The sequence below is a fragment of the Grampus griseus genome (assembly GCF_964374135.1).
Source record: "Grampus griseus genome assembly, chromosome: 4".
NCBI classification, from domain to species: Eukaryota; Metazoa; Chordata; class Mammalia; order Artiodactyla; family Delphinidae; genus Grampus; species Grampus griseus.
The window spans coordinates 72815350-72839148 of record NC_138997.1 but is presented as its reverse complement, the minus strand read 5'-3'; the positions used below and the strand labels follow the sequence as shown (position 1 = coordinate 72839148).

General features: G+C 41.2%; 1 protein-coding gene across 3 annotated transcripts; it reads right to left on the bottom strand.

Annotated features, from left to right (window-relative positions):
• Nucleotides 1–1955: 1955 nt before the first annotated feature.
• OCIAD2 (OCIA domain containing 2) lies at nt 1956–23534 on the bottom strand. 3 transcript variants are annotated; one of them, XM_082653789.1, is made up of 7 exons: nt 23454–23534; nt 14684–14812; nt 10557–10653; nt 8923–8976; nt 5730–5777; nt 4464–4581; nt 1956–2824 (listed from the first exon to the last, which is right to left on the bottom strand). In XM_082653789.1, the coding sequence occupies exons 2-7, from the start codon at nt 14747–14749 to the stop codon at nt 2743–2745; spliced, it is 465 nt and encodes a 154-aa protein (XP_082509915.1). In that variant the 5' UTR covers nt 14750–14812; nt 23454–23534; the 3' UTR covers nt 1956–2742. The 3 variants fall into 3 exon arrangements, with proteins under 3 accessions (XP_082509915.1, XP_082509917.1, XP_082509916.1); XM_082653791.1 differs by lacking the exon at nt 4464–4581; XM_082653790.1 differs by lacking the exon at nt 5730–5777.
• Nucleotides 23535–23799: the final 265 nt, after the last annotated feature.

The following is a 23799-nucleotide window of genomic DNA, read 5'->3' as shown; positions in this document are numbered from 1 at the left end:
ATTTCATGCAGAATATAGCGTAACTCCAGCAATAACTTTTGAACTCCAGGATCACAGAGACGCAAAATTTAGAAACAAATGGTCACCTTAGCTAACAGTGGGGGGAACGTTTGAGCAATGTCTCAGAATTTAAAATATCTTGACAGAATCCTTTCTAGTCATCCGTTCATAAGGAACCCAAGACAGAAACACACTTCTGGCATCACTGGAGTGTCACATGGAATTAAAATAAACCACTTCGATGTTGTTTTCTGGTTGGATAAGGCTCATCCTTACTCTTATTAGTGCCATTCTTCACTGTTAAGAACATTTTACAATGTTGTCTAGGTAAAGTACAAATGCAGGACAAGGCTTATTTTAGATATCGAGTTTGTCTCTTCTTATAGGTACATCCAGGGATAAAGTAGCCAAATGTTACACTTTAAATTCCATTAACCAAATGTAAAATAATAGAATATTTTCCATTTTCTTCATTCTTGAACATCAGTCCAACAAGGAATAAGGAGTTTTGCCAGTGAAGTTGGTTAGACATCCAACATTTACCATGTAGTCTCATCAGTTCTTTCTTTTATGCAAGTTTATCTACAATTTTTTCTTGTTCTTTGCCAAGGTTTTTTTTTTTTTTTTTATCGTGGAAGTACTGCTTTTATAAACTTATGACCACCTTGGGGATGGGTGCTGGTAACTGCTAAATGCTAACAGACAAATAGATGCTGCTCCTTTAACATGTCTTCCTGGAAAAACAGACATTCTCCCTCAGATACCTGCTTCCTAATATATACAACAGACAATGCAGCAAAATAGTCAAGACTTCTTGGGTGACCTTCCAGGTTTTTTTCCTTGACTGATTTTCTTTCGCACTACGATCACTGAGATAAACTGCTTTAATAAAAGCTTATCCACTTAGGAAAATCAGAGAGCCCAAACCATAAACCCAATTGGAGTCAGAATGACTATGAAGATGTCAGCAGTTAAAAACAATGTTCCCTTTTAACAATAATAGATTCATCTTTCCCCACTACCCCAAGAAGGGTTTTAACACTGACTTGCTGTGCTTATCAATGTGAAAATGTTCTGATCCCTGGGAAATCATCTTCTGGAACGCAGGAAATAAAAGTGCCCAATTCTGAATGTCTGCAATAGCTGAGATAACACAGAGTCACCAATTGCTAGTCGTTGGAGCCAGAAGTTAAACTGCATCCAAGATGCTAGGATATTGGCTCTGCGTTCTGATTTACAGAAATAGAACTTTATCGACGGGAAAACACCAGGATATGTAACATAAAAAGAGACTTGGTCAAAATTACTCCATTTCATACACATAATGTTCATGTAAAAATAAAAACTTCCAAATATTTTTGATACAGAAAATAAAATATATATCAAGCATTGACTTTCAATGAGGTTTCCCTTTTTACCTCCTTGGTACAGGTTTCAAGATGTAAGTAAAATGCAAACGAGTACACACACACCCCCAGTATATAAATGGTGACACATATATAAAGTATTTTCCTGAGAAAATGCAAAGATGCAAGAGAAGTTTTCATGTAGGGCTCAGACAATCTGTCATAAAGACAAAAGGTCCCCAGTGGAAGAGTTTGTTTTCATGCAAAAAACCTGGCAGGAGAAGAGGAATGCAACTCTTGGGGTTGGATTGGCAGCCTCTGAGCTCCCTTAAAGCCCTGAAGTTTATCATTCTCTGAATTAATTCTTCCAGTGAGTCCTCCCAGAATTACGTAAACTGTTCCTGAGGGACATTTTGGGAAGTTGTGTTTATTCTTTTAGGCCACCAGCAGAATATAAAAGAACGCAGTTCTTGAGAGCTGACCATAAGCATATATCCATTAGCTAAGCAAGGAACCTAAAACAATGGGCTCTTCTAAAACTTCACCATACCGAGGAGACATAAAGTCACCGAGGTCATCAAAAGGACAGTTGAGGGGGCTTCCCTGGCGGCGCAGTGGTTGAGAATCTGCCTGCTAATGCAGGGGACACGGGTTCGAGCCCTGGTCTGGGAAGATCCCACATGCCGCAGAGCGGCTGGGCCCGTGAGCCACAACTACTGAGCCTGCGCGTCTGGAGCCTGTGCTCCACGAAAAGAGAGGCCGTGATAGTGAGAGGCCCGCGCACCGCGATGAAAAGTGCCCCCCCGCCGCCGCTTGCCACAACTAGAGAAAGCCCTCGCACAGAAATGAAGACCCAACACAGCCAAAAAAAAAAAAAAAAAAAAAGAACAGTTGATTCATATTGTGACTCTTTAAAATGAAACATTTTTCATTAAAAAATCTTGGCCCCTACATTTTAGAAAGCACTTCCCATAGTCACAGTCTTTCTTGCCCTGTATTTCTTTCTACCTCCACACATACACACTGGGGCATGATTCTCAATCTCCTCAACATTCATTCCTATCCTCCATCAGGGATCTTAAAACCCTGAACAAAAGCAGAGTGAAAGAATGGATGGGGTGAATCAGAGAAGACTCTAAATTCTTTTATTTAGCTGTAAGCAAGTAAGAGTGCAACAGAATTTCTTTTGGTGTATGAATGCTCCCAACATGTTCTTAAACAACAGAAAAACATGGAATGCTCAATTCAATGGAGAATCAACCGGCGAAAGCATTTCAATAGAGTGAGAGAATCACAATGTTTCTGTTCTACTATAAGTAAATTATTTTAAAGTACATTTGACATTTTAAAGGTGTACAAATTCAGATGTTTTTGGAAACTTGAAAACCCACAGAGTTTAGGAAGTCGAAGGCTGTGAACTTCCCTCCTTATTTAATCCATGCTTTGTTTTGCATTCCTCACAGGTAAGCAGGCAGTGCCTAAAATAGAAGCAAAAATGTTGGTTTGTACTTTGACACTGGAAGCTCTAGTCTGAACACAATATTATTTAGAGATTTTTTAAAAAGTTTTAATTGATGTATAGCTAATTTACAATGTTGTGTTAGTTTCTGGAGTACAGCAAAGTGATTCAGTTATATGTATACATACGTTTATATATATTCTTTTTCATATTCTTTTCCATTATGATTTATTACAGGATATTGAATATAGTTCCCTGTGCTATACAGTAACACCTTGTTGTTTATCTATTTTATATATAGTAGTGTGTATCTGTGAATCCCAAACTCCCAATTTATCCCCGCCCCCTTTCCCCTTTGGTTACCATAAATTTGTTTTCTATGTCTGTAAGTCTGTTTCTGTTTTGTAAATAAATTCATTTGTATTATATTTTAGATTATTTAGAGGTATTTTCTATGCTAAAGTTCTCAAGCCTAATATTTTTCAGGAATTATCAGAGCTGTTTCTTGGTTTCAGACTCCCCGAATTTCTTCCACAAAAAGGCCATTAATGATTTTCCTGTCCAATGTTGTTTTCACCATGTTGTGCTGCATCTCAAACAGAATCCACTGTGACAAGTAAGGGCTCTTTAGAGAAATGTGTCCCCAACGCTAGTCTTATAATACCATGGTAGAAATAGCTATTATTTACTGAGCTCTCACTGAGTGTCATGAACAATCATTTCTATTCCTTACACCATCCCATGAAAAAAATTCTGATCACCATATTATACAAATGAGAAAACTGAAGATTTGAGAGTTTAAGAAACTTGTCCAAGCTCACGCAGCTTAGTAAGTTAGCAGTTAGAACCCCCTTTGATCCCAGCGACTCTTAACAGCAGAGGTAATGCCACTTACTCCACAGTCCTACTGCTTGTATCCCCTAATGAGAATCATGATTTATATTAATATAGTAAAGGCTCTGAGAAGTCCTGCAGTCAAGAGCCCTGGTTAAATTTGCGTAACCCCGTGACGGTAGAAGCTGTGTCTGCTGATCAAGGCATTCTTTAGAGACTTGTACAATGCTTTGAACATAGTAGGTACTTACTAAATGTTTGGTGAGCAAATGAAATAGGTAACCCAGATAAATCATAATTATTATTGAATTTGAATAGCAACAACTCAAACTTTGAGTTTTTTTCAACATATGAATGTTAAAAACTATTTTAATATTGTAAATGGTGAATGATCTTTCATTTAATTTTTAATAATTATCTTTATTATAATCCCTTAATCAAACAGAGTACAGGGCTTCCCTGGCAGTGCAGTGGTTGAGAATCCACCTGCCAATGCAGGGGACACAGGTTCAAGCCCTAGTCCGGGAAGATCCCACATGCCGCAGAGCAACTAAGCCCGTGCGCCACGACTACTGAGCCCATGTGCCACAACTACTGAGCCTGTGCTCTAGAGCCCACGAGCCACAACTACTGAGCTCGTGTGCCTACAGCCCGTGCTCCGCAACAAGAGAAGCTACCGCAATGAGAAGCCCGCACACTGCAAAGAAGAGTAGCCCCCACTCGCCGCAACTAGAGAAAGCCTGCGCGCAGCAACGAAGACCCAACGCAGCCCAAAATAAATAAATATATTTATTTAAAAAACCCCAAAAAAGCAGAGTACAAACCTGTTATGCCCTGGACCAAAACCAGCCCCACGCAGCTGACCTTCAAAGGAATGGAATTTACTCTGGCATACTCTTATGTATGATGCCTTTCCAAGGCCAAATCCCAAGATACCAGCAACTGTAAGAGCAGGTTAGGAAAGATAAATAATTTAAAGGTTTGGAATCTCCTCCATTAATGGTCTTCTCGAACTTTATTAACAGCAATAATTCTTATATCAAAAGTACCCTGATGAATCAATGAACAAAATCTCTGGGAATGAAGTTCCCTATTAAAGAGCAGTATTGGGAACTGGAGACTTTTGATCTCCTCAGTTTTGAACTGGAGGTAGAAGGGCTGGGATAGAGCAAGCAAGGGTGATGCCCAGACAGGGGCAGCCAGAGGGAGGCCCAACTGGCAAACAAAGCTCTGAAGCCATGGGGAGGGAGAGATGGGACTTGGGTTGTGGCTCTAGGTAGCCTCCAAATCACGGGGTAGGAGAGCCCCTTAATTTTCTTTATGGATCGGAGTATGGGGAGCTGCAGTCCATCTTGCATGTCAGGGAGGAAGGTCACGAGGCAGAACCATGGAAGACATTTTCAACCTGCTATTCTTGCTGGGAATGAGGTTTCAGGTCGTAAACCGGAATACGTCCTCTGTGTACGTAAAAGGTCTATGGATAACCAGTATAAGAAGGTGAAACCCTACGTTTATGGTAAATGTACTATTAGAAAGCCCTGATTTAAAAAAACTATTCATTTGTTATGTCCGTTACAGAAAATATTTGGAAAAGACTGGCCAAAAGAAGAAAATTAAAATCTCTCATGGAGCTATCATTCAGACTCTGCTGTTGATGTCCTCTTGTTATCCTGCCAGGCCCTCCTAGTTCATGCTTTAGAGGACTAAGGTGAAGTCCCTACTGCTCAGCTTCCCATCAGAAAGTATCAAACGAACTAAAAACTGCAAGGTGGCAAAAAATGGAGACTGGTTTTTTCAGACAGTCAATACAGGCAATTTGGTTAACCTGGACATTCCTATCTCCAGTTGCTATAAACACCTTCTTTTTAAAAAATGAAACATTTTTTTGGCCTCTCCCGTTGCGGAGCACAGGCTCCGGAGGCACAGGCTCAGCGGCCATGGCTCACGGGCCCAGCCGCTCGGCGCCATGTGGGATCCTCCCGGACCGGTGCACGAACCCGTGTCCCCTGCATCGGCAGGCGGACTCTCAACCACTGCGCCACCAGGGAAGCTCAAAAAATGAAACTTTTTTTTTTCCTTTTATGACTTACGTGCAACTTTAGGCAATGATCCAAATCTTGGATTAGCTGCTAAATAACCTAAGAAGTAATGTATAAATGCATTATTATTTCATTTTATAACTTATTTAAATTTATAAAGTATAAGAAGTCTTCAGGGTTTAAGATATACACAGATTCTTAATCTAAAGAGATGATCTTAAAAGAGATAATTCAAATCTTGATTGAATTTAACTCTCAAATAGTAGTCATTTTTGGCAAGTAACAAGTAATGGCTTTAATGTATAGAAAAAGAACGTGAAACAGACAATTCATGATGTATTTAAAGATATCAAGGCAAGGTGGAGATAACAACTTAGTTCTAAGCAATTAGTCGTTGCCCCCTCCCCTTTTAAAGTAACTCAACACAGAGTTTCAATTTAGAGATTCAGAGTATATATAATCACAATTTTATTTATTTATTTTTGTTTGTTGTTTTTAAGATTTTTTTAAATTAATTTTTATTGGAGTATAGTTGCTTATAATCACAATTTTAAAATGAAAGCATTTCCACCTATGGTGGGCAGAATAATGGATGTTCCTACAGATGTTCCCATCCCAATCCCTAGAAACTGTGAATATATTATCTTACACAACAAAACGGAATTAGGGTGGAAAATGGAATTAAGGTGGCTAATCGGATGACTTTAAAATAGAGAGATTATCCTGGATTATTTGGCTGGGCCCAATGTAATCACGATGACCCCTGAATGTGGAAAAAGGATTCAGAGACAGAACCAGACAGACGGCAGTATGGGAACTTGGCTCCACGCTGCTGGCTCTGCAGACAGAGGAAGGGACCATGTGCCAAGGAATGTGGGTGGGTTCCAGAAGCTAGAAAGGGAAAGGAAGCCCTAGAGCCCCCAGAAAGGAATGCAGCCCTGCTGACACTTTGATTTCAGCTCAGAAAGACCCATTTTGGACTTCCGCCCTTCAAGACTGCAAGCTAATAAATTTGTATTGTTTTCAGCCACTGTGTTTGTGGAAATTTGTAGAAAAGTAATACACAACCTGGAAAAATATATTTGTACAGGGCTTCCCTGGTGGTGCAGTGGTTAAGAATCCGCCTGCCAATGCAGGGGACACGGGTTCGAGCCCTGGTCCAGGAAGATCCCACATGCTGCGGAGCAACTAGGACTGTGCACCACAGTTACTGAGCCTGCGCTCTAGAGCCCGTGAACCACAACTACTGAGCCCGTGTGCCACAACTACTGAGCCTGCGTGCCTAGAGGCCGTGCTCTGCAACAAGAGAAGCCACCACAATGAGAAGCCCGTGCACAGCAGCGAAGAGTAGCCCCTGCTCTCTGCAACTAGAGAAAGCCCGCGTGCAGCAACCAAGACCCAATGCAGCCAAAAATAAATAAATATTTTTTAAAAAGAGAAAATAAAATAATTTTAAATATATATTTTTGTACAGATGTAAGAGATGGTAGATTTTGAGCAAGTAGTTTAATATTCATAAAACATAATCCCTATACATAGATGTCATGGCCATATTTGTTTTTCTGTGTCAAAAATGTTCTGAAAAAGGCTTATCACTGACTAATATATTTCCACAAAAAGACCATCTTCAAGTTATAAAAATGAAATCATATTTAATAAATCAACTTTAAAGACAACAATAATACTGACCGAAATGAGATTCTTCTAGATATATGACATGTGGTCTTTCAGACCCCAAAAGAGCTAAACATCTTCCCTCATGTTTGCTGGGTACAAGTACTCTCTAAAATCCTAGTAATCAGCAGTGTTCAGTATAATGGGCTTCCACAGGGTCAGGTGCCTTCTTGCTGTCTGGGGACTAAGCAATGTTTATAGGTTCTCTGGCTGGATAGAGTCGGGGAGAAAGAAGAGGGCAAGGAACAAGGAATAGAGGGGAACAATGGACAGTGCTAAGAGGCACGGAGAGGTTATGTGGGTGACGCAGGGCGGCCGTCAGTCCTCATGATCTGCTGTACACGGGTGCCCCTCCTGAGGCAGATGCAGCCTCTCTCCAGGACAAATGGCTTGGTGTTCAGAGCTTGGGTGAATTTCAGCCCCATTTACTTCTTCCCTGGAGCACCCTTGTGCAGGGAAGTATCTGTCTAACCATATACCAAGGCCCTAGGAGACACAGGAACTCTGGTACAGAGACAGGCGCTGCAATAGTTTCCTGGGGCTGCCGTAACAAATTACTACAAACTCAGTGGTTTAAAACAACACAGATTTGGGACTTCCCTGGCAGACCAGTAGTTAAGACTCTACGCTTCCACTACAGGGGGCACGGGTTTGATCCCTGGTCAGGGAACTAAGACCTCATGTAGCGCGGCCAAAAAAACCCCCCAAAAAACCCACACAAATTCAATACGTTACAGTTCTGGAGGTCAGCAGCTCAAAATGGGTCTCACTGGGTGTTTTAGTCCATTCGAGCTGCTATAACAAAATACCACAGATTGGGTGGCTTATAAAACAGCAGACATTTATTTCTCACTGTTCCGGATGCTGGAAGTCCAAGATCAGAGTGCTGGCATGGTCGACTTCTCATTGTAATCTCACGTGGTGGAAGGGGCCAGGGCCCTCTGTGGGGTCTCTTTTGTAAAAGCACTAACCGCCTTCATGAGCTCTCCACCCTCACGCCCTAATCACCTGCAAAGGCCCCACCTCCTAATAGCATCACCTTGGGCTTTAGAATTCCAATCTGTGAATTTGGGGTGGGCGGGGGAATACAAATATTCAGACCATAGTACAGGGCTACGTCAAGGCATCAACAGAGCTGCAAGCCCTTCTGAAGGCTCTAAGGTTTCTTCCTTTCCAGCTTCTGGAGGCCACTCATTGCTTGACTCATGGCCCCTTCCTCCATCTTCAAACTCAGGAATGTTGAGCTGAGTCTTTCTCATGCTGCCATCTCTCTGGTTCTGTCTTCTGATCCACTCTCACTTTCAAGGACCCTTCTGATTATATTGGGCCCATCTGGATTAATGACCTTAATTCCAACTGCAAATTTAATTTCTCTTTGTCATGGTCACTCATTCCGGGAAATAGGACATCTATGGGAGGGAGAGCTGGGGACGTAGGCTAGAAACAGGCAAAAGCCCGCACAAATAAATTCTTCACCAAAAAATAAATGCCAAGTACCAAAACCCGCCAGGAGGACCCCAGAAAACTGGATTCTCTTAAGTTAAACTATGTACCAAATACTGAATCTTACCATGGTGGACCAGTCCTTGGGTGACAAGCATGCTTACAAGAGAAAAAGGCAGAGCTGTAAAACAGAAACGCCCTTCAATATTGGTATTTTAAAACTTGGCCCCTCACCTAGAAGAATGAGGGAGAATTACTCTGAGTGTTTTCTCTTCCTGCTTTGGCAGTGAGATTTTAGTCATTTTTTATTTTACTAATTTGACACATATTAAGCACCGCATGGAGAATTTTCTTGGGGTCTGCCCCAGGCACTCAACCTAATGCACAGCATTAATGTGACAAAACCTAGATCCCCTGCCACTCCGTCTCTGACACCCACCATGCACCGGATTCGGATCACTACATACAACACAGGCATCTTCATGTGTGTGCGCTGAGCTGGGGAATTTGGGAGTTTCCATTCGCTATATATTTTGAAATTTTCACTCCTGCATGAAAGTTAAAAAAAGAGGACGATAAACTGCACACCCTATCTACTATAGTTCCCTGCTTTTGTCTTTTATGACATTTTGTCACACAATTTGGATACGTTTATTTTCTGAAGATTACTACATTCGAGGTAAACATGGGCCATGTTTAGAGATGATTTTTATCTCTAAACAGGCAAGTGAGTCCAGAAAAGGAAGTTTCTAGTTCTGTCAAAATGTGTCAAATGACTTCTTCCCAAAGCACAGAGAAGTGATAAAAAAAAATCGGTTGCTATTTGATTTGTCTTGGTTGCTAGCTCTTCCTAGTAACCAAGACAAATCAAATAGCAACGAATTTTTCCACTCAGAGCTATCTACCTGATGGTAGGCAAATGGGTCATACTGAAATGTTAAACTACTAGGGCTTAAATAAATTACTCACTCATAAGTTGTCAGAAAATTTCTAGCAGCACAATCAATAAGAAGTAATGAACAGTGAACATCAACTTCTAAGGAGTGTTACTTCCAAAAACAACTGATACTGGATTTGAATGATTTAAGAAATCAAAATGAGTATTTCAAAGTAAAATTATCCCTATGCCAGCAATATTGGGACTATATCTATAGGCTCTATTATGACATTTTCAAGTGACAAGTCACGAATTTTTAAAATTAAATGGGACTTTAATGCACAACCTCAGTTCACACCCTTGTCTCATATAAAGCAGGCCCAGAAAGAGGAAGAGACTTGGCAGAAAAGGTTACTTCAAGACATTGTAAGGGAAGTATTAACAGAATGCTGCCACTCTTCATTCATTCCACGAATATTTAATAGGTACTTTTTATATGTGAAGCAGTGTGCTTGGCTCTGGGAGGGAGCAATGAACCTGAACTTGATGAAGGTTAGAGTTCAGTGGAATTGTGGAAAGTCTACTCTTTCAAGAAATTCTAAATAACACTCTTGGTACACATTCTCGGTCACATGAAAGAAAGTGTTAGGTGTGCATCACTTTTTGCTAAGGGGGGTAAACAGCTCCTAAATCAGATATTATCCCTGACCTTAAAAGGGTCTCAATATGGACTTAAATTCCAAGCAGCCTCAGGTATCAGTGTCTTCAGGGAATTATGCAAAGTCCCTGCTCAAAAATAAATCAATACCATAATTCTAATACGATATTAGGCAGTTTATTGCAGCAAAAACAGTATTAACAAAGATTAAGAGGGATGCAATTACCTCTCTTCCAGAAACTTTCTTCTTGACATTCCCGGATAATCTTTGAAATCTCTGATTTGTGGATGTGCAGTTTTGATTTTGGACAAAACAACAGACTCTGCAAGGAAAGTTACGTGATGACTTGACTGAAATCATCAGAAGAGCATCTGCTCTGTCTTCCCTAGAGGAGGGCAAGGAGGTCTTTTCACTCTGGTCACACAGCGTGCGTTCTTTCCCGCTGCCAGCACTGTGCAATGGCCAGTTTCAGCCAGTGCTTTCCAGCTGTGAACGATGGATGGACTTCACCAAGAAAAGAATCACAGGTGGAGAAGCAGAGTGATTCAGTGACTAGTGAGCATGAAGCAGATACCTGGTCAGAATGCACTACTGCTGAGGTCACATTTTCTTTCTTACGTCCAGTCTCTGTCTATGCAGTCCCTGTCCCTGCAATGACACTCACTCCCTTTGCCTACCTGGTCTTCTTAAGACCCAGTTCAAGATCTCCTGCTGGGTGAAGAGAGAGACTTCCCCTACAGCATAATATTTACACATCTGGGATCTCACTCAGAGCAGTATTACAAGTTATCTATTTATAGATCTGTATTCCAATTTACCTATTTATACTTCTATAAGCATTTTTAGACCGTGAGAAACTATAGTCTAAAAAGCATCAGCAGACTGCTTTTTATTTTTCTACATACTTTACTTTTTATCTTAACAGTTTTTTTTAAACACATTTATAAATGGTCTGCACATAATATCTGGGGGAACTATTGATATGGTTGACATTATTTTTATGAGTTCTACAGTACTTTTTTTTATCATGTTGATGTGCTACGATCTGGACTAACTCCCATCTTTTATTATCCTCCCTTTTTGTAGGTATGTATGTGGTTATTCACTTACTCTCACCCACATTCTCCATCCTCGTTCTCTGCCCATCACCGCCATTCTGGGTGTTTAATGTGGATCTTTTGTTTGTATATATGCTTGCAAAATGTTCATTGTTTGGGGTGCCTGCAGTATTTAATGCAAATGGCATTGTTTTATACATTTAGTTTTATTACTAAAAATGTTTTCAACTCAGTTCTACACTTTTAAGATCTATCCATGTTGCTATATTTATCTAGTCCACTGTTTCTAACTGCGGCATGATTCTCCAGGACGCTTCTGAGTCCCCATCTCCAAGTGTCCCCTTACAGACCCACATGAGAACGCTTTTCAGATATGTATCTAGAAGTAAAATACAGGGCATGCATATTCCAGTTGAACAAAGTCTTGCGAGAGTGCTCTCCCCAATGGCTACACCAGCATCCACTCCCATCAGCAGCGTGTGAACATTCCTCTATATGCCTAAGAACCGCATGAGAGCTAGTTAAGCTGGATTCCAAGCAGGTTAGAGTAAAGAAAGGATGTTGTAACACTTGGCATTATCCAGTTTTCTAAAATTTAACAGTCTAATAGGTATAAAGCAATATTTTATTGTCTGATAACTAATGTGTTTGAGCATCTCTATGTAGTCTTCAGCCAGACTGTCCTTCTCTGTTGAGGCAATCCCTGCAACTAGACCTCTGTTGTAATCTTTTCTTGTTCAGTGACTCATTAATTTTTTATTGTGGTAAAATACACATAACATAATAGTTACCATTTTATACATTTTTTTCATCCTCTCATACACTTTATTTTTTCTTCATTTTATATTGGAACATAGTTGTTTTACAATGTTGCGTTTAACCATTTTAAAGTATACAGTTCACGGCATTCAGTGTATCTACAATGTGTGCAGCCATCACCGCTATCTAGTTCCAGAGCTTTTTCATCACCCCAAAAGGAAATTCCATACCCAGTAAGGAGTCTGTCCTCATTCCCTCCTCTCTCCAACTGCCTAGCAACCACTAATCTGCCTTCTGGATTTGCCTATTCTGGGTATTTGGTACAAACAATATCATACAGCATGTGACCTTTCGTGGCTGGCTTCTTTTCCTTTGCATAATGTTTTCAAGATTCACCCACGTGGTAACATGTATCTGTATTTCATTTCTTTTTATGGCTCAATAATATTCCATTGTATGAATATAACACATTTTGTTTCTCCATTCATCCACTGATGGACATTTGGATTGTTTCCACCATTGGCTATTGTGAATAATGCTGCTGTGAACATTCCTGCACAAGTTTTTGTTTTCAGCTCTGCTGGGCCATACTGCAACTCTACGTTTAACTTTTTGAGTTTTGCACAGGAGCTGCACCATTTTCTAATCCCACCAACAATGTAGGAGATTTCCAATTTTTCCACATCCTTGTCAACATTTGTTATTTTCTGTTTTGTTTCTTTTTTTTGGCTCCGCCATCCGGCTTACAGGATCTTAGTTCCCTGACCAGGGACTGAACCCACGTGTTTTGTTTCTTTTTTTTAAATTAGCACTTTAAATGTTTTTAATATAAATTATTCAATTTATTTAAACTAAATAAACTGAATTCTTTCTGTTTTTGACTGTGGTCATGCTAGTGATTGTGAAATGGTGGTTTTGATTTGTATTTCCTTAATGACTAATGACATTGAGCATCTTTTCATCTGAATATTGGCTATTTATATATCTTCTTCGGAGAAACACCTATTCAAGCCCTTTGCTCATTTTTCAATTGGGCTGTCTTTTTGTTATTGAGTTGTAAGAACTTTTTATATACTCTGGATACTAGACCCTTTTCAGATATATGATTTGTAAATAATTTTTCCCATTCTGTGGGTGGTTCATTTGTTTCTTAGAAACAAATTTTATTTAATTTTTTCCTTAAGTCACACTGCTATTTCTTTGTTTGTGAATTACTTATGTAGGTCCTCTGCCATTCATCTCTTGGAGTTTTAGTGTTTTTCTTGTTGAGGTGCAGTTCCATGGCTTTTGAAGTTCACCTTGCTGATTTTGCAAATGTTCTTTTTTGACTCTTTGTTTGTAGTAGATGTCAATGTGAATGGTGATCACTATTCCCTGAGCACTCGCACACAGGCCAGGCACTGTGCCAAGCATTTTACGTGCATGATGGTGACATGCAAGGATCCTGTGGCACCTGTGCCTTCAGAGCTCTACAAACAGCCCAAGCAGGCAACCTCCCTCTTCTTCCTCTACAACTCCCCATAGCACAGCACACGTTAGTGGTGGTCAGGGTGAGTCACAGTGACCAGGGAAGAATCTGGTCACCACTTACGTTAGCTCAGCAAGCACTCTTCCTCATCCCAGTGCAAATACTTCTTCTTGGTTCTGCCTGTGGCTGCGGCAGAAATAAGCAACACCTCCCTCCCTCTCCTCCCGCGAAACACACACACATACACACATCCATGGGCAGGGACCCCAACTATCACAACTGCTGTGAGTCCTGCAGTCAAGACTGAAGCTGCTGCAGTGTCCCCAGAGAGCTCTGGTGATCCTTTTCGGTAGAACCATAAATGTTTTATGGATCTCCATTTCACAAAGGCAACTTGGGTGTCTAAATTCCTTATGATGTGATATCATTTGTCTATTTGCCTCTCCTAAACTTTGCTCCTTAAATATCATCTCCTCCATAACGCATTTTTAGCTTGAAAAGGTTGACTCCAGAGAACATGAACTCTACTATCCCATCACAATACTTTCTCTTTTCTTCACTTATGTGTCCCCGAAACAAACAGTATTCATTCTCAAGAAGTTGAAAAACTGTGTCCCTGTTAACACTGGGGTTCTCAATCTGATGCCTAATTTAGTAGTTAAGGACTCTGCCATCCCAAACAGGAACACCTGTCAGCAGCATAGCCTTAGTATGATTAGCCTTGATAACAGAAATGAAAAAACATGCATCCTGTAGCATTCTGTGAGATTCAATTAAGAGTTTTGTTCTGGTAAAGGAAACCTCTTCAGTCACTGACAACCTATGGAAGAGTTAGTTAAGCTGAATTCTACACAGGGAAGAGTAAAGAAAGGATTTTGTAAATAATTGAAAAGGCTCCTTTTCAAGGCAGCCAAAAATACACTTTCCTTCCCCGTTCTATTTTCCCTGAACCCATCCTACAAAGCGCCAGACAGAAAAAACTAAGATGACTGATCAAGGATGAGGTTTAAGGGAAGTCCTGTATGATGTTCCTCTTTAAATGGCAGACTTTCAAATTAGAAATATACCTGCTTGCTTGGTGGTGGCAAATGGGGACCTTTATCTTGGTGTTCATGCGTAGACACTGAAGCCATGATGACTTTGTCTTTGCTTCTCTTCTAGTTGAGTGGGCTCAGCTTCCTCATTTGACCCGATGTCTAAGGAAAGTAGAAGAGAGTCACCATGCCGTGACTGAACATTTATGTCAACCGTAAAAACACCCTTAGGATCAACTCCCCTATTTGGCGACCTTATTTTCATTTTGTCGTTCACCTTCATCTCCAGCCACCTGCAAACTCACTTTCTAATGCTCCTCCTCTACCAACACACACACATTAACTGACTAATGGTGACAGATCAGAGGAAGAGTGGAGTGAGATGTCACCTGAGGCACTGTGAAATGTTTTATGAACTATAAACTGTCATCAAAAAATTTCAATTCATTACAAGGTCATTAGCTACACAAATATTTACTGTCTATTATGTGCCAGGCCAAGGGATACAAAGGATAAGACAAAATCAGTGCTAAAGGAACGCACAGGGGAAGACAGACAAGTCAGCAGTTATACAACATGCAAAGGGCTTCCCTAGAGGCATGCACACGGTGCTAAGGAAGAAAGGCTTGTTCTCTCTGGTCAGGTCTGAAGACACCAAAGACCAAGATTCTTGAGCTTTCAAGAGGGTCTGTGGGGCTACGGGAACGGCACGCCGGCCTCTGCTACCACAGGCTCACCCTGCATTCCGTACCCCTCCCTCCCCCCCAGCCTGAGTGAGCCAGAGCCCCCTAATCAGCTGCTACTTTAACCCCATCCTGTCTGAGCCAAGAACAGATGCCCTCAGGCGACCTGCATGCAGAGGCGGGGCCAAATCCAAAGCTGAACCCCAGGAGCTTTGCGAACAAAGAAGAGAAAGGGAAATCTCTCCCAGCAGCCTCAGCAGCAGTGGATTAAATCTCCACAATCAACCTGATGTACCCTGCGTCTCTGGAATACCTGAATAGACAATGAATCACCCTAAATTGAGGAGGTGGACTTTGGGGGCAACTGTAGACTTGGGGTTTGCTTTTTGCATCTAATTTGTCTCTGATTTTATGTTTATCTTAGTTTAGTATTTAGAGTTCATTATCACTGGAAGATTTGTTTATTGATTTCGCTGCTCTCTTTTTTTTTAATATATATATTTTTTCCTTTTTCTCTTTTTGTGTGTATGTGTATGCTTCTTTGTGTGATTTTGTCTGTATAGATTTGCTTTTACCATTTGTCCTAGGGTTCTGTCTGTCTGGTTTTTTGTTTGTTGTTGTTTTTATAGTATACGCTTGTTATTGTTGGTGGATTTGCACTTTGGTTTGGTTGCTCTCTTCTTTCTTCTTTTTAATTACTTTTTAATTTTTAATAATTTTCTTTATTTTTTATTTTAATAACATTATTTTATTCTTTCTTTCTTTCTTTCTCTCTTTCAATCTTTCTTTCTTTCTCCCTTTTCTTCTGAGCCATGTGGCTGACCGGTGCTCTGGCTGGGTGTCAGGCCTGTGCCTCTGAGGTGGGAGAGCTGAGTTCGGGACATTGGTCCACCAGAGACCTCCAGGCTGCACATAATATCAAACGGTGAAAGCTCTCCGAGAGATCTCCATCTCAAAGCTGACCCAGCTCCACTCAACAACCAGCAAACTACAGTGCTGGACGCCCTATGCCAAACAACTAGCAAGACAGGAACACAACCCCACCCATTAGAAGAGTCGCTGCCTAAAATCATAATAAGGCCACAGACACCCCAAAACACACCACCAGACATGGTCTGGCCCACCAGAAAGACAAGATCCAGCCTCATCCACCAGAACACAGGCACCAGTCCCCTCCACCAGCAAGCCTACACAACGCACTGAACCAAACTTACCCACTGTGGGCAGACACAAAAAACAGGAACTACGAACCTGCAGCCTGCAAAACAGAGACCCCAAACACAGTAAGTTAAGCAAAATGAGAAGACAGAGAAACACACAGCAGATGAAGGAGCAAGGTAAAAACCCATGAGGACAAACAAATGAAGAGGAAATAGGCATTCTACCTGAAAAAGAATTCAGTGTAGTGATAGTAAAGATGATCCAAAATCTTGGAAATAGAATGGAGAAAATATAAGAAACATTTAACAAGGACCCAGAAGAACTAAAGAGCAACCAAACAATGATGAACAACACGATAAATGAAATTAAAAATTCTCTAGAAGGAATCAATAGCAGAATAACTGAGGCAGGAAACGGATAGTGAGCTGGAAGATGAAATAGTGGAAATAACTACTGCAGAGCAGAATAACGAAAAAAGAATGAAATGAATTGAGGACAGTCTCAGAGACCTCTGGGATACCATTAAATGCAACAACATTCGCATTATAGGGGTCCCAGAAAAAGAAGAGAAAAAGAAAGGGACTGAGAAATTCTTGAAGAGGTTATAGTTGAAAACTTCCCAAAATAGTCAATCAAGTCCAGGAAGCACAGAGAGTCCCATACAGGATACATCCAAGGAGAAACACACCAAGACACAGATTAATCAAACTATCAAAAATTAAATACAAAGAAAAAATATTAAAAGCAGCAAGGGAAAAACAACAAATAACATACAAGGGAATCCCCATAAAGTTAACAGCTGGTGTTTCAGCAGAAACTCTACAAGCCAGAAGGGAGTGGCAGGACATATTTAAAGTGATGAAAGGGAAAAACCTACAGCCAAGATTACTCTACCCAGCAAAGATCTCATTCAGATTCAATGGAGAAATTAAAACCTTTACAGACAAGCAAAAGCTAAGAGAATTCAGCACCACCAAACCAGCTCTACAACAAATGCTAAAGGAACTTCTCTAGGCAGGAAACACAAGACAAGTAAAAGACCTACAGTAACAAACCCAAAACAATTAAGAAAATGCTAATAGGAACATACATATTGATAACTACCTTAAATGTAAATGGATTAAATGCTCCAACCAAAAGACATAGACTGGTTGAATGGATACAAAAACAAGAGCCATGTTTATGGTGTCTACGAGAGACCCACTTCAGACCTAGGGACACATACAGACTGAAAGTGAGGGGATGGAAAAAGATATTCCATGCAAATGGAAACCAAAAGAAAGCTGAGTAGCAATCCTCATATCAGACAAAATAGACTTTAAAATAAAAACTATTACAAGAGACAAAGAAGGACACTACATAATGATCAAGGGATTAATCCAAGAAGAAGATATAACAATTGTAAATATTTATGCACCCCACATAGGAGCACCTCAATATATAAGGCAAATGCTAACAGCCATAAAAGGGGAAATTGAGAGTAACACAATCATAGTTGGGGACTTTAACACCCCACTCTCACCAATGGACAGATCATCCAAAATGAAAATAAATAAGGAAACACAAGCTTTAAATGATACATTAAACAAGATGGACTTAATTGATATTTATAGGACATTCCATTCAAACACAACAGAATACACTTTCTTCTCAAGTGCTCATGCAACATTCTCCAGGACAGAGTATATCTTGGGTCACAAATCAAGCCTTGGTAAATATAAGAAAACTGAAATCATATGAAGTACCTTTTCCGACCACAAGGCTATGAGACTAGATATCAATTACAGGAAAAAATCTGTAAAAAATACAAACACATGGAGGCTGAACAATACACTACTTAATAAACAAGAGATCACTGAAGAAATCAAAAAGGAAATAAAAAAATACCTAGAAACAAATGACAATGAAAACATGATGATCCAAAACCTACGGGATGCAGCAAGAGCAGTTCTAAGAGGGAAGTTTATAGCAATACAATCCTACCTCAAGAAACAAGAAACATCTCAAATAAACAACCTAACATTACACCTAAAGCAATTAGAGAAAGAAGAACAAAAAAACCCCAAAGTTAACAGAAGGAAAGAAATCATAAAGATCAGATCAGAAATAAATGAAAAAGAAATGAAGGAAACAAGAGCAAAGATCAATAAAACTACAAGATGGTTCTTTGAGAAGATAAACAAAGTTGATAAACCATTAGCCAGACTCATCAAGAAAAAAAGGGAGAAGACTCAAATCAATAGATATAGAAATGAAAAAGAAGTAACAACTGACACTGCAGAAATACAAAGGATCATGAGAGATTACTACAAGCAACTCTATGCCAATAAAATAGACAACCCAGAAGAAATGGACACAGTCTTAGAAAAGCACAACCTTCCGAGACTGAACCAGGAAGAAATAGAAAATATAAACAGACCAATCACAAGCACTGAAATTGAGATTTTGATTAAAAATCTTCCAACAAACAAAAGCCCAGGACCGGATGGCTTCACAGGTGAATTCTATCAAACATTTAGAGAAGAGCTAACACTGATCCTTCTCAAACTCTTCCAAAATACAGCAGAGAGAGGAACACTCCTAAACTCATTCTATGAGGTCACCATCACCCTGATACCAAAACCAGACAAAGAGGTCACAAAGAAAGAAAACTACAGGCCAATATCACTGATGAACGTAGATGCGAAAATCCTCAACAAAATACTAGCAAACAGAATCCAACAGCACATTAAAAGGATCATACACCATGATCAAGTGGGGTTGATTCCAGGAATGCAAGGATTCTTCAATATACGCAAATCTATCAACGTGATAAACCATATTAACAAATTGAAGGAGAAAAACCATATGATCATCTCAACAGATGCAGAAAAAGCTTTTGACAAAATTCAACACCCATTTATGATTTAAAAAAAAACAAACCAGAAAACAGGCATGGAGGGAAATTACCTCAACATAATAAAGGCCATATATGACAAACCCACAGCCAACATCATTCTCAATGTGAAAAACTGAAATCATTTCCACTAAGATCAGGAACAAGACAAGTTTGCCCACTCTCACCACTATTATTTAACACAGTTTTGGAAGTTTTAGCCACAGCAATCAGAGAAGAAAAAGAAATAAAAGGAATCCTAATCGGAAAAGAAGAAGTAAAGCTGTCACTGTTTGCCAATGACATGATAGTATACATAGAGAATCCTAAAGATGCTACCAGAAAACTTCTAGAGCTAATCAATGAATCTGGTAAAGTACAGGATACAAAATTAATGCACAGAAATCTCTTGCATTCCTATACGCTAATGATGAAAAATCTGAAAGAGAAATTAAGGAAACACTCCCATTTACCACTGCAACAAAAAGAATAAAATACCTAGGAATAAACCTACCTAAGGAGACAAAAGACCTGTATGCAGAAAACTATAAGACACTGATGAAAGAAATTAAATATGATATGAACAGATGAAGAGATATACCATGTTCTTGGATTGGAAGAATCAACATTGTGAAAATGACTATACTACCTAAAGCAATCTACAGATTCAATGCAATCCCTATCAAACTACCACTGGCATTTTTCACAGAACTAGAACAAAAAATTTCACAATTTGTACGGAAACACAAAAGACCCCCGAATAGCCAAAGCAATCTTGAGAAAGAAAAACGGAGCTGGAGGAATCAGCCTCCTGGACTTCAGACTATACTACAAAGCTACAGTAATCAAGACAGTATGGTACTAGCACAAAAACAGAAATATAGATCAATGGAACAGGATAGAAAGCCCAGAGATAAACCCACGCACATATGGTCACCTTATCTTTGATAAAGGAGGCAAGAGTATACAATGGAGAAAAGACAGCCTCTTCAATAAGTGGTGCTGGGATAACTGGACAGCTACATGCAAAAGAATGAAATTAGAACACTCCCTAACACCATACACAAAAGTGAACTCAGAATGGATTAAAGACCTAAATGTAAGGCCAGACACTATAAAACTTAGAGGAAAACATAGGCAGAACACTCCATGACATAAGTCACAGCAAGATCCTTTTTGACCCACCTCCTAGAGAAATGGAAATAAAAACAAAAATAAACAAATGGGACCTAATGGAACTTAAAAGCTTTTTCACAGCAAAGGAAACCATAAACAAGACGAAAAGACAACCCACAGAATGGGAGAAAATATTTGCAAGCGAAGCAACTGACAAAGGATTAAACTTCAAAATATACAAACAGCTCATGCAGCTGGGTATCAAAAAAAACAACCCAATCCAAAAATGGGCAGAAGACCTAAATAGACATTTCTCCAAAGAAGATATACAGATTGCCAACAAACACATGAAAGAATGCTCAACATCACTAATCACTAGAGAAATGCAAATCAAAAGTACAATGAGGTATCACCTCACACCAGTCAGAATGGCCATCATGAAAACATCTACAAACAATAAATGGTGGAGAGGATGTGGAGAAAAGTGAACCCTCTTGCACTGTTGGTGGGAATGTAAATTGATACAGCCACTATGGAGAACAGTAAGAAGGTTCCTTAAAAAACTAAAAATAGAACTACCATACGACCCAGCAATCCCACTACTGGGCATATACCCTGAGAAAACCATAATTCAAAAAGAGTCACGTACCACAATATTCATTGCAGCTCTCTTCACGATAGCCAGGACATGGAAGCAACCTAAGTGTCCATCGACAGATGAATGGATAAAGAAGATGTGGCACATATATACAATGGAATATTACTCAGCCATAAAAAGAAACAAAATTGAGTTATTTGTAGTGAGGTGGATGGATATAGTTTGTCATACAGAGTGAAGTAAGTCAGAAAGAGAAAAACAAATACCGTATGCTAACACATGTATATGGACTCTAAAAAAAAAAAAGGTTCTGAAGAACCTAGGGTCAGGACAGGAATAAAGATGCAGAGGTAGAGAATGGACTTGAGGACACAGGGAGGGGGAAGGGTAAACTGGGATGAAGTGAGAGAGTGGCATGGACATATATACACTACCAAATGTAAAATAGATAGCTAGTGGGAAGCAGCCACATAGCACAGGGAGGTCAGCTCAGTGCTTTGTGACCAGGTAGAAGGGTGGGATAGGGAGGGTGGGAGGGAGGGAGATGCAGGAGGGAAGAGATATGGGGATATATGTATATGTATAGCTGATTCACTTTGCTATAACGTGGAAACTAACACACCATTGTAAAGCAATTATACTCCAATAAAGATGCTAAAAAAAAAAAAAAAAAAAAGAGGGCAGGAAGACCAATTTGGAAGGTGCTATAGTATCCCAGGCAAGGATGTGAAGAGACCTGAACCAAGACCCTTGTGGGAAGGCTAGAGATGATAAATTTGTATCTGGAAATATTGGATTTGGGTGCCTTGTGGGCATGCACTGCAATTAGGCAGTAGGGATTAGAATATTTGAGGATTTGGGTCTGGAGTTAACAGATTAGGGGTAGGCTAGAAAGATGAATTTGGGAGTTGCCATCATTGAGATGATAGGTAAAGTAGGAAACATCAGTATAATTGTCTAAAACGAGTACTGGAGAATGTGAACACTGAGGCCAAGGGAATACCAACAAGAGGAAAAAAAAAAAAAAAACAAGCCAAGGAGATGACTGAGAAAGAATAGCTGATACAAAGGAGAGGGAGTTTCTGAAGGAGGATTGTGAATCATTGGTGTCACATGGCTGAGAAAAGTGATTTCGCAACAATGGGCATAGTCCAGGTGGACCACGCGCTACCGCACCACCTGCCCCGCCAATGGCCAATGCACTCTGCAGATCCACACTCCATGACAACCACTGATTTCCATGCAAAATGAACCTCTCATCATACACGGTTCTGTTTCCTACTAAGCTGCCAGAAATACAAGCCAAGGGGACCCGTACTTGTACCAAGTTTCACTTTCAGCACCTAGTGTTACTGTAGAGGCAGCGTGATGCCCTAGGGTAGAAAGACCTGCTTTCAGATCCTGACTCTACTCTTTGCTAGCCCTTGCTTTGGGGCAAGTGACTTAAAGTGCCTGTGCCTCAGCTTTCTCACCTGCTAAGTGCAGGTGATGGACCTTGATGGGCTGTTGCAAAGAAGAGGGATGAGGTCCATAAGCATTAGCTCAGCACAAGCACACAGTGAGTGTGTGAGCAGTAAAGGGCAGCTGTCAGAGCCCTGGGCGCTCTATTTTTTTGAGGACCTCCAGGAAGTGTTTGCTGACCTAAGGCCAAATTAGATTATCTTTGCTTAGTTAGGCCATTGCCTCAAATCTGGAAGCAAAGATACCACAACACAGCTTTGGTGGTCAAGTCCCCTCACACCCAATTAGTCACTGGTCCACATCTAAGCAGGCCTTCTCAGGGTCTCGCCTTCCGGTGCAGCCCTCACCCTATGCCCAGGTCTGGTTTGGGGTCCCTCTGCTTCCTCCGTTGTTGGCGGTGGCAGGAGTGCTGACAGGTGGGCAATGGGAGGGAGGCGCTCAGCAGGATGGGGGTGGGGGCGTGTGATCGGACCCACAGGCACAGGGGGGTCACTGCACTTTCTGGTAGGGGAGCGCCGGCGGGGTTTTTTTTGTTGGGGGGGGCCGGGATCAGCCTGCAGGAATCCGCCGCCATCCCAGGGTCGCGGCTGGAGCCCGGGCCAGCGAGGAGCGGTTGGAAGGGGCGATGCTAGGCCAAGTACCTCCGTCCTGAGGACCCCAGAAGTAATGCGGACAGAGGAGGCCATCCCCTCTCGCCATCCCTTCCGCTGTCACCGCCCCGCCACCCACCCCCCCCGCCGGGCTCATACGCGGGGCTGAGGATCGCCTCGGAGGCCGCGTCTCAGGCGCCCGCCCAGCAGAGCTCGCCTCCCCGCGCGGCCGCCGCTGTAGCCCGGATGCTCCCGCCTCCCCGGCGCCCGCGCCCGCGCCCGTCCCTGGCGACCACGCCGGGGCCCGTGGTCCCCTTACCGCGCTCGCTCCCAGGACCTCGCCTGTGCTCGGTGAGCTTCCCTCTGCCTCTTTCTTCCTTTTGCTCCGGCCCCAGCGGCGCACCGCCCCTCGCTTCCTCACGTGAGTCACTCAGCAAGTGCACCCCATCCCCCATCCTGCTGTCTCTGATGGTGGCCTCACACCTATGCCCAAGTGCCCAAGCTGAAACCCGGCTGTTGCTAGAATCTCCCACCTCACCTCCAGGTCTTGTCCTGACACCTGGTAGATTCTTTTGCCTTTCAAATAACTCCTTTCTTCCCAACAAAAACAGCGCCAGCTATTTATTGAACACCCTCCCTGGGCCAGGAGGCTACATCCTGCAGCC